The sequence below is a fragment of the Bison bison genome, unplaced genomic scaffold (assembly GCF_000754665.1).
Source record: "Bison bison bison isolate TAMUID 2011002044 unplaced genomic scaffold, Bison_UMD1.0 scf7180017864508, whole genome shotgun sequence".
Classification (NCBI taxonomy): Eukaryota; Metazoa; Chordata; class Mammalia; order Artiodactyla; family Bovidae; genus Bison; species Bison bison.
Window position 1 is genome coordinate 2,860,103 of NW_011495064.1, and position 11,376 is coordinate 2,871,478.

Consider the following 11,376-nt stretch of genomic DNA (forward strand, 5'->3'; position numbering starts at 1 on the left):
ACGGGCTTCCCTGGTGGCTCAGATGGTAAAGAATCTGCCTGCAATGCAGGAGACCCAGGTTCTATCCCTGGCTTTGAAATATCCCTGGAGAAGGGAATGGCTACCCACTCCAGTATTCTTGCCTGGGAAATCCCATGGACAGAGGAGCCTGGCAGGCTACAGTCCTTGGGGCTGCAAAGAATCGCACACGACTGAGTGATTAACACTTTCAATTTCTGCTAGTCACAAGGAGCAGTCACCATGAAGGATTTTAGTGCTTTTCTAGAAATAAGGAGATACAAGAGTCAGACTCATAAAACTGGCTCCTGAAAATACACCTAACTGTCTGAAGACCTGTCCCACCAGTTTTTCCCAGAGCACAGAGTGCCTCATTCCTGCTCTCCACCCTGAACTCTTTTCAGCGGGTGTTGAAAATCAGCAGCTGCAGCAGCACATGATTTAATCCTTGGAGAGATGGATGGCAAGTGCCAATTTGTAATTGACATCAAGTATTCCCTTTTAATAGCACCCTATTCTTACCGTTGTTCTTGTTATTTAGTCCCTAAGTCATGTCCAGCTCTTTTGAGACCCCATGGATTGTAGCCCACCAGGCTCCTCTACTGGAGTGGGTTGCCATTTCATCCTACAGGGGGTCTTCCCGACACAGGGATCAAACCCACATCTCTTGTGTTGCAGGTGGATTCTTTCCCACTGAGCCACCAGGGAAGCCATTCTTTTATAAGGATGCCAGATTTCTAATCCCTGAATCTAATAGTTTCTGTGAATTTTTTTTTTTTTTTGGTCCTGGAATAATTTTTGTTTCTTCAAAACTGCTTTTCTCAGTTTTCCTTAGTCTTTCTTTCTCATGATACAGGCTTCCTCTCATCCAGAAAATAAAAAATTTGAATGAGGTCCTGTTGGTCCAGTGGTTAGGGCTTGACACTTCCACTGCTAGGGCCCGGATCTGACCCCTGGTTGGGGAAATTAAGATCCCACAAGGCATGTGGTGCAGCCAAAAATAAACATTAAAATTTGAGTGGGGACCAAGCCCCTTGGAGCAGGGCCTGTCCCTTCACAGTCCACCGTCCCCCACTTCCCACCTTCAGGACAGCCCCTCTCAGCTCCCTTCTTTCAGAGCAGCCTGGGAGACCCCGTGGGGCAGGAAGGGCGTTAACTTCGAACCTTCTGGAAGTGACAGGAAAGAATTGCTTTCCACCAAATGCTCCAACAAAACAGTTGAAGTTTTCACACAAAAGCCATTTGAACGTTCATGTCTTGTCACGCTAGTAATAACCTGTCCCATCTCAGACGTGACTGCGCACAGGTGCAGCGGGGCCCCGGAGCTGTTGGTTTAGTCTTTAAGGTGTAGCTTTTTAAGCACTTTGGCACGCAGACACTTGGTAACGTGACTAGTGTGCCCTCTTCACAAAAGGAGCGCCCTCAGGCCTTCTCTGTCAGTGGCAATGCATCAGATGGGTCGAATTCCCTGGTGCCCCCGTGGTTAGAACTGCACGCCTTCAGCGCTGCGGGCCTGAGCTTCATACCTGGTCAGGGAACTGAGATCTCAAAGCTTCTCAAAAAAAAAAAAAAAAGTCATACATTTGAATGTCTTTTCTTTGAGATGATCAACACCAGCCACCATGCCATCCCCACCACACACATGCATGCGCGCACGCACACTCACACACTCACACTCACACTCACATTGTATTCACCTGAGGGGCACCGTCCACCCGGTCTGTGATGGAGGCGCCTCACCTATACAGATGGGCACTTTAGTGGAAGCCTCACGGCAAACTGGAAATAGAATCTGGGGCCTCGGCTGTCACCCCCGCCCTTTCCCCACAGGACTTTGTGGTTGGTCTCTCCATCCTGCTGCGAGGAACAGTCCATGAGAAACTCAAGTGGGCCTTTAACCTCTACGACATTAACAAGGATGGCTACATCACCAAAGAGGTACGGGGCTGCCTGGGGAGCTGAGCGTAGCCTGGCTGCCTGCTCCGCTGCTCCACACCCCCAACCTCTTTCCTCCTGTCTCTCGCTGCCCTCATTTCCCGTTTCCCCTCCCTGTCCAAAGACAGAGCACCCAGCCCGCCCTCGGAGGGGACAGTAGCCAGGAACTCCTCTGCCAGGCTCTCGGCCTGGACACCTGGGTGTGCAGAGCATGGAGCTTGTGTGCCCCTCACCACACATCTCCATCCCCGTCAACAAGGTCCCCGATCACTGTTTCTTACTGCGAGGTCCTGTGGGAGACCCAAGTGGAAAAGCTGGAGGCAGGGGTGGGAGAGCTGGCCTTGGTTCCCAGCAATCAAGGGAGGGCAGTGTGGTCCCTTAAGGTAGGGTGTCAACGGGCCCACAGTCCAGTTTTGTTTGGCCCAAACACTCTTTCTGGTGTGTAAGAAATAGTTCATATACCAAAAAAAGGAATATTTCATATACAAAAAAGAGTGTTTGGCTGGAACAAATTCTAGAGTTTGCACATAAAAACCTATCTCCAGATGCCCTGGAGAGTCAGAAGCTTGCGCTGGGTGGACTGGATGGGGCTGAGCCTATCTCTCTTTGGCCCGTACAGCCTCGCCCGCTCACCCACCTGGCAGCCAGGTTCATGCCAGCCCCTCCGCCCTCCCCTCACTCCCCCCGTAGGAGATGCTGGCCATCATGAAGTCCATCTATGACATGATGGGCCGCCATACCTACCCTATTCTGCGAGAGGACGCCCCCCTGGAGCACGTGGAGAGGTTCTTCCAGGTGAGCGCGCGGAAGAGGTCGCCAGAAGAGGAAGGAAGGGGCTTCTGCTCTCAGGGCCTGCTGCTCCCATGGGAGGTGCAACTTCCTCATCTGGCTGGCTGAAAGAATTAAAACCATCCCTTTGCCCCCCATCTGCTGAACCTCGTCTCAGAGCAGACGGGCTCATGGATTCTGAGTCAGCCGCTACCCCCCGGCCAGAGCTTCTCCCACCCCCTGCCACCCCATCTCCACCAGGGGCTTCTCTCCGAGGGGAGGGTGTTGAGGTCACTGCTCTGTGTCCGTGGGGCCTAGGGGGACTGAGGCTCCATCTCCCGCTCCTGAGGGCCCTCAGCCACTCCACCTTCCCAGCTGTCTGTCAGGGAGATGAGGGGGGTCTGTGAGCATGGGGGTGCCTGCCGGGAGGTGGCTGAGGTTGGGGGCGGGCTGGGGAGATACCAGAGTGGTTGGTGGTGTGGTGGAGGCGGCTTGAAAGGGCATTTTGTGTGGCCTGCACCCCAGGGAGAGGGCCAAGGGGACGGGTTGGGGTGGAGGGCACACGCCTGCCCAGCGCCATTCCTCAGGCCTAGGGCAGGGGGCAGCCCCAGCGGGACACAGCCTCACTGAGGGCATGGCTTGAGTTGCAGAAAATGGACCGGAATCAGGATGGGGTGGTGACCATCGACGAGTTCCTGGAGACCTGTCAGAAGGTAGGCAGCATCAAGGCTCGGAACCCCTGCGTCCCGGCCCAGCCAGTCCCCTCCTCAGCGCAGACTTCCGACGTCCACTTGCACTGTTTCACCAGTGCTCACTCCTGCCCTGCCCGCTCCTGCCAGCCCACAGCCTAGCCAGGCCACGTCCCGCAGCCCCCCTCAGTGGCCCCCGTCAGAGGGGACAGACACGGGGCCCTGAGGACCGGGTCACGCAGTGGGAAGGAGCCTGGAGTCCCCCCCTGGCATCGCGGCTAAACATCCTCTGCAGAGCGCTTTCAGGGGACAGGACGCTGGGCCTCCACCCGCCTCCCTCCCCTCAGCTGCCCTGGCTGCATCTGGGTGGGTGGCAGTTGTCTATCAGTGGGTTAACATCTCCCAGACGGACTGGCCATCAGACCCTGGAGCTGGACACAAGCTCTACATCACCAGCTCCTCCTTCATCCAATGAGATGGGCAGAGTCCTCGGAGGGTCGCAGGTCCCTAATGAGACTTTGAGCACGGTGAGGCTGGAGATGGGCGCCGCCCAGGGCTGACCAGGCCTCTGGTCCTCTCTCTCCACGCAGGACGAGAACATCATGAGCTCCATGCAGCTGTTCGAGAACGTCATCTAGGACTTGTGCATGGGGAAGGTGGGGGGATCCCTGAGTGGCTGTCGCCACCTCTGCCCCCAAAGAAACCTCAGTCCTGCCGGGAGCAACCTCCATGAGAAACTTTTTTCTAATATATTTGCACAAAGTGAATAGTTTGCTCCACACACACACAAACACCCCCCCCACACACACACACACCCTTCATCTGGGCTGGCAGGTGGGGGGACAGAGATGAGAGAGGGGCTGGGTCTGGCTGGGAGCTGAGTCCAGGGAACACGTGCCACACAGCTCCCAGAACCCCATTCCCAGGCCTCTTGGGTGGACAGCTGAAAGAGAGGCATCTTCAGGCCGCTGGCTGCTGGGTCATCCACAGATGAGGGTCCAGCCTGCAAAGCTAAGGCCCCAGCCCTGTGAGCCCACTTGCCCGCCCCTCCCTTCTGCCACCCCTCTTTTCCACTACACTCACATGTCAGGCCCCGGGGGCTGTGCTGACCTGCTTGTCCCCCAGCCACTCCCTGCCCACCGACGACCCTTCCAGAATGGCCCTCAGCTCAGGACCCCAGAGGGGCAGCGCAGGGTCAAGGGAATTCGGACCAGGAAAGAGGTGGCACTTAGAGCCTGCTGCTCCTGAAAACGCTTCCCTGGTGTCAGGACACCCACCGTCCACTGAGCTTGTGTGAGCCCCAGTGGGGACACACCAGCGGGCACTGTTCTCCACCCAGTAAGGGGGCTTCCAGTCTGGGGACTGGGGTTCTTGGTGGGAATCTGACAGGACCTCTCTGCCAAGGCCGCCTCCCTCGCTCCAGCTGGCTCAGTGAGGGCACAACAGGAGGAGCTGCCCACAGCCCTCAGCCACCCAGGTCGTCATTCAGGGGTCCTGAGAAGAGGTCCCAGGGCTCAGGGCCTAGCAGCCAGGGAGCCCAGGGGGGCCAAGCAGGCCTGGGAAGGGGCTTCTCTCTCCTGTTGGCCCCCATCTCCCTTGCCTCCCCGCCCCCAGCTTGGATGAGCTCCCCTCTTCGTGGTTAGGGTCCTGGAGCCATGTGGCCGCCCCTCCACACACAGGCTCACCCAACCCCATGCGCAAAGCACAAGTGCCCCCAGAAGCTCAGGCTGCAGCCCATGAGGAGAGCCAGAGACTGTCTGCTTTCCAAGGCAAGGCCCTCCAGGTGGGCTGAGGCTTGGGCCCCACCAGCCCGCATCAGGAGGCCCCCGGGGTTCTGTGGGGAGTCAGTTCTGTGCCTCTGAGCAGTGTGTGTGTGGCGGGGGTGGCTTGAGGCCCCCCCACCCACCCCCAACTCTCCGAGCCCAGCCCAGCTCACCAACATTCAAAAGCACAAACCCCAGGGATTCTGCTTGGCCGGGTACTGCCCTGAGGACAGGCAGACGTCGGCCGGAGCCCAGCGCCGCTAAGGGGCGCGGGGCCGAGGGGCAGGTCACCAGAAGCCGGCGGGAGCGGGAGCGGGGCTGCTCCCTGTGGCCCAGGCCGCCCGGGAGGGGCGCAGCCTCAGGCAGCACGGCAGTCCCAGAACATTCCCGGTCATACATTCCATCGGCTGCCGCCCCCGGTCTCTGCCCGGACCTGGCCTGAAGATGAGCGGGGACCGGGCGGCCGAGGCCGTGGAGATGGGCTGGCTCAGCCACGGGGACCCCTGGGCGCCACACATGGGCGACCCCCGTGGAGTTGCACTGACACCCCACCTCCAGTCTGACTGGGGCCCCTCCCCCTCCCCAGGGAGGAGGGCATCAGCGTTCCCTGGCTCAGGGATCTTCTCTCAGCCCCGACTCCCAGCCCTCAGCCCAGCCCTCCCCGCTGGCGAGGCTTTGCTTCTGAGGGCCTGAGGCCAAAGCAGAGGGTCACCGCCCCCACGCTCTGCCCTCCCCACCTTGGCCTTGGGCTGCACATGCCCCCGGAGGGGTCTGCCTCCCATGCTGGGACGCGGGCTGGCCGCATGTCTGCATGGCAGAAGTGTCTCCCTTTGGCGCGGCCGAGGAGAGTGGTGCCTGTTCTCAGCGCCCACCAGTATTCAGTCCTGTATATTTTAATAAAATAAACCTGACAAAGGAGAGCGATTCTTGGTGGCTTTATCCTGACTCTTCGTCCAGCCTCTCCCATCCCTGCTGCTGTTAGCCAAGGCTGCTGCCCAGAGATGAGCTGGTAAATGTTTAACATTCCCTGAATTGTCCAAGATCCCAGCGTACGGTCACTGAAAGCAGAGTCAGGAAGAAAGGCCCACGGTTCGGAAGCCTCTGTGAGATGCTCCAGCCCTCCAGCCTATATACAGAGCCGTGGGGTAGCGTAACTCCTTGAGGTGCCATTGTGTTTCGTTCACAGGTTTTTTTCTTCCAGCTCCAAGAAATCATTTCTGCATATCCCCTTGGCTAGAGGGTGCAGGTCACAGGGCAGAACCAGAATTTGCCTGAAGACATCTCCCTTTCTTGGTTTTAGTTTCAAAAATCTAAACTCAGTGCGGATTATGCCAGGAGAAGGGCAATGAGAAGCTTCGGGGAGGAGAAGTGAAAGAAGTCAAAAATGCAAGTGTGAGTCGCTCAGTTGTATCCAACTCTCAGCAACCCCACGGACTATGGCCCACCAGACTCCTCTGTCCATGGGATTCTCCAGGCAAGAATACTGGAGTGGGTTGCCATGCCCTTCTCCAGGGATCAAAGCCAGGTCTCCTGCATTGGAGGCAGATTCTTTACTGTCTGAGCCACCAGGGAAGCCCCAACTCAGGGATGGAGGTTCTGAGCGTCTGGCAGCGCTTCAAGGGCCAGACCCCAAGCCATGTGACGTCACCTCCACTGTGAACACAGACCTCATCCTCCATGAGTCACCCGATTTGGCTGACGGGAATCTCATCAGTAACCAGGACTGACAGCAGGAGCCCCGTCCTACCACCAGACACACCAAAGGCTGCAGGCTACCGGACTCCCAGGGTCCGGACACCATCCAGGCAGGGGAGCCCTGACCTTGCTGCCTAGGATGGGCTGTCTTGCAGTTCCATGGGCTGGTCCCTGCACTGAGTGCACCTGCCCTGGCCACAGCCTTTTGGGCACAGATGGGGAAGCTGTTAAGACAACCCTCAGCCATTGAAGAGTGGAGCCCGGGCTTGGACCCAGGCAGGGGGCTCCAGACCAGGTGTAAGCACTGAGGTGCCCACTTCATGATCGCCCACAGAGCTCAGCGAGCTGTGCCGTGTCTCTAAGGCCCACGTCTCTAAAGCACGGGGCCCACGCTTTGATTCTGGGGCTTTCTATTCTCTCTTAAGCCTGTCAGTTTACCTGGCTGAGCCTCAGTTACATTATCTGTAAAATGAGCAGAAAAACAATCCTCTGGAACTTCCCTGGTGGCCCAGCGGTTAAGACTTTACCTTCCAGTGCAGAAGCCACAGGACACTCGGGTTCAATCCCTGGGTCGGGAAGATCCCCTGAAGAAGGAAATGGCAACCTGCGCTCCAGTCTTCATGCCTGGAGAATCCCATGGACAGAGGAGCCTGGGGTGGCAGAGAGTTGTACACAACTGAGCACACACACACAGTTATAAACACGGGCATCCTTCCTTCTTGTCCTACCGAAAAAGTTTTCATGAAAATGAAGTTTTCATGCATTTTTTTCCCTTTCTATCAGAGAGTGACTCATACCAATAAACCACCAGAGGAAGTACAGACATTTCAGAAGTTTCCAGGGGCTGCAAATGAATCTGTGATGGTCTCCAGTTTCCCTGGTAACCCCAAGGCCCATTTAGGAGTCAGCCAGCTAAGGAAGGGCAGGCAGGCAGAGCCATCAGTGTGCCCCACCCTCCTGCCACCACTCACTGCGTGGCCATGCTGACCTGCCCAGGGTCCTGAGCCAGCACTTAGCATCCCATGTCCCTGCTTGACTCACAAACCTTTATAGAATTGAAATAATTTCAATTGAAATTGAAATTGAGTAAGGCACCCATACCCTTCCTCCACCCAGCTCTGCAGCACAACTTTCCAGGGCAATGACCAGTCTGTGATTTAGAAGATCTGTGGTTCCTCTTCCTCTTCCATCTGTGGTTTTGTGTGTGAATGCGTTTATTTGCTCAGTCGTGTCCAACTCTTTGGGACCCCATGGATTGCAGCCCCCCAGGCTCCTTTATCCATGGGATTCTCCAGGCAAGAATGCTGGAGGGAGTTGCCATTTCCTTCTCCTGGTGATCTTCCCAACCCAGGGATTGAAACCAAGTCTCCTGCATTGGCAGGCGGATTCTTTACCACTGAGCCAAGTCCTTCTCTGTCCATTTGTTCAGTCGCTGTGGAGTTTGACTCTTTGCGACCCCATGGACTGCAGCATGCCAGGCTTCCCTGTCTCTTACCATCTCCCAGAGCTGCTCAAACTCATGTCCACTGAGTTGGTGATGCCATCCAACCATCTCATCCTCTGTGGCCCCCTTCCCCTGCTTCTGTTCATCACCTCTGGTTCCAAGTGCTATGCTTCCAATCTACCACCAGGGGGCGACAGCACCACACACCTGCCTCCACTGATTTCCTGCTCTCAGGTCCCCTGGGAAGCTTCTTGGAAGGGAAGCTACTTGTCATTTCTTTTAAGATCCTGAAGACAGTTTCATATGCCAGCCTTTCTCCACTGGGTGCTGGGAGCAAGACATACTATCGGCCATATTTTATTAACTAGGACACATAACTCTCATGAGACTGCATAACTGTTACCACACAGAGCTGACTTCATTCCAACCCAAAGCGCAGTGTACATTTGGATTAGTCAGGCTAGACTTAACCTATTAGGCTCCCCCCCTCCCTTTTTCTCTCCTTCTCTCTCTCTCTCTCTCTTTTTTCTTTTTTTTTTTTGGCTGCCCGGCATGAAGGATCTTAGTTCTCCAACAGGGATCAAACCCATGCCTCCTGCAATGGAAATTCAGGGTCTTAACCACTGGGCCAGCCAAGGAAGTCCCAAGGCTTTTGAAAATCCTGAAAAGAAGCTTGAAGAGCGCACTCACTCCCTTCCCAGGGGAAGTCTAGAAGGCTGAGCAGGAGATAGCACTGCAGGAGAAACACTGGGCTGTCTGAGACCCCAAGTGTCTGTTCGGGTGGGATTCCTGTCCACCAGGCAGGGACGTCCCTGTGACCTTCTTCCCTGCTCCTTCCAAGTTCCGAGTTCCCAGGTCCACACAAAAGGAGGCATTATCCTCCCTCTAGTCAATGCTATCCACACACCGGGTGTGGGCCGTGTTGTGAGGAGACCACAGTGGACAAGCCACAGGCTCTGCCTTCAGGAAACTCGAGTCTGTGGGGTCACCCAAGGCAGAAACGCCCAAGGCAGTGATTCGGGCCACGAGGGAAGCTGAAGGCTGGGAACCAAGCTTGCCGCAGAGGACTGCAGGGCGCCGGGGCCTCCCATAGACCTGCGAATAAAACAAGAGGAAACACATTCCAGGCGAGAAGTTGAGGAGCCTGCCACAGAGTAATGGGGCATCCCCGATGGCTCAGCAGTAAGAAAAAACACCTGCTGTGCAGGAGCCACAGGAGACACAGGTTCAATCCCTGGGTCGGGAAGATCCCCTGGAGGAGGAAATGGCAACCCACTCCAGTATTCTTGCCTGGAGAATCCCATGGACAGAGGAGCCTGGTGGGGTTGCAAAGAGTTGGACATGACTGAGCAACTGAGCATGCACTCATCAGTGCGGTATTCGGGCCGTCTGCTCACAGTGCTTGGAAACCTTTATTCCCTCATCTGTCCATCTTCCCTCATGAACACAGTCCAGACCAGAGCCATGCCACTGAGTCAGGAGGACTCTGAGACTTCATACAGGCCCTCCCTGAGCCAGGTTTTGTCATCCTAACATGGTCCCTGTTCTTTTCACTGCCCCCATCAAATTTCCACCTTAGGCAAGCCCCCAAGGCCATGGACACAGCTGCCAGCCCTCCGGCCGACTCACAGGGGCCCTGGCCCTTTGGGTGAGGGGAGCAGCAGGCCCAGCCAGCTCTGATGTCACGTGGTCAGCTCAGAGCACAGGACTTTGTCTGAAGCCGCTGGGTGCACAGAGAAAGTACAGGCTCGAGCTGCCTGCAGGATGAGCTTTTCGGGGTTCAGAAACTGGAGAGGAGAGTGGGGTATAGGTGGGGCCCGATGCATCAGGAGTGGTGCTTGTGGCCAGAACGGAAGTCATCCTGGCCAAGATGAGGGGGCCTGGGAGAAACCGCTTAGCTCGTGGCCAGAGCTTAGCCCGTGCTTCTTGAGTGGCTCAGTGGGTAAAAAATCTGCCTGCAATGCAGGAGACAAGGGTATGATCCCTGGGTCCGGAAGATCCCTGGAGAAGGGAATGGCTACCCACTCCAGTATTCTTGCCTGGGAAATCCCAGGGACAGAGGAGCCTCGCGGGCTACAGTCCACATCGGGTCACAAGAGCTGGACATGACTTAGTGGTAAACCAGAGCTGAGAGGTCCCAGAGGAGGGACAGTGTAAGGGGAGTGGGCCGGGCAGGAAGGCCCAGTGTGGCCCTAGAAGATATTCAGGGCCTCTCAAGCACAGCCCTCTCTTGGGTGGTGATGACACCAGTCAGGGCTCCATCCAACCTAAAACTGTCCCCTTGACAGCTGCCCTGACTAGGAAGGGCTGCCAGTCTTAGAACTGGGCTCCTTGCCAACTGCTATGTGCCTTTTTTTTTTTGGCCTAGCCGTGTGGCATGCAGGATCTTAATTCCCTGACCAGGGATCGAACCCATGTCCCCAGCATTGGAAGCATGACGTCTTGGCCACTGGACCACCCTGCAAGTCTCACTGTATGCCTTTTTATTCTGTCTGTTCCTCCAGCAGGAAAGCCCAGCTTCCCTCTAACTCACCTGCCACTGCCCTACCTGCCTTTGCTCTTACACCTCGTCCTAGGCACAGGGTTCACCTCTCTTGAACCCCTGTGGATGCACGATCTTTGCCCATCCATCCCTCCCCGACATGACCCCTCTGTTCCCCTGGCAAGAAAAGGCCTTTGGGAACTTCTCTCCTGCTGACATGGGTGTCTGGGGGCAAGGAAGACCAGCCGATTGGACATCAGTCTTCAGCCTCCGCAGACACGCCCTCTTCTCCTGGCCACGCCCCTCAGTCTTGCCTGGGGACCCCTCCGCTCTCTATCTGTGCAGTCTTGGAGTTCACCTGACCTCCAAGGCCAGCCCAAGCCAGCTGGTGCATTAGCTACCCCCACAACTCTGGGGCGGGAGTGGGGGGCACCCCTTCCAAGGGAAAGCTGACAAGGCCCCAGGGAGACCTCTGCTGCTGGGAATGCTTGGGAAAGACACTGTTCCCTCACCGAAGCCGGGAGGTGAGCCCTAGGGCTGTGGCGGCCATTTTGCCACTGTTAGGAGCTGCGGGAATGGAGGCGGGAATGGAGGCGCGTGGAA

General features: G+C 56.6%; 1 protein-coding gene across 3 annotated transcripts in view; it reads left to right on the forward strand.

Moving 5' to 3' along the window:
* KCNIP3 (Kv channel interacting protein 3, calsenilin) overlaps positions 1 to 6,072 on the forward strand; it is a 96,357-nt gene extending 90,285 nt beyond the window's left edge. For all 3 annotated transcript variants that reach the window (XM_010829572.1, XM_010829574.1, XM_010829573.1), the window contains 4 exons: positions 1,828 to 1,935; positions 2,623 to 2,727; positions 3,351 to 3,413; positions 3,980 to 6,072. In XM_010829572.1, the coding sequence (XP_010827874.1) occupies positions 1,828 to 1,935; positions 2,623 to 2,727; positions 3,351 to 3,413; positions 3,980 to 4,027 (324 nt within the window). In that variant the 3' untranslated portion in view covers positions 4,028 to 6,072. The remainder of the gene's footprint in view (positions 1 to 1,827; positions 1,936 to 2,622; positions 2,728 to 3,350; positions 3,414 to 3,979) is intronic.
* The last annotated feature ends 5,304 nt before the right edge of the window (positions 6,073 to 11,376 follow it).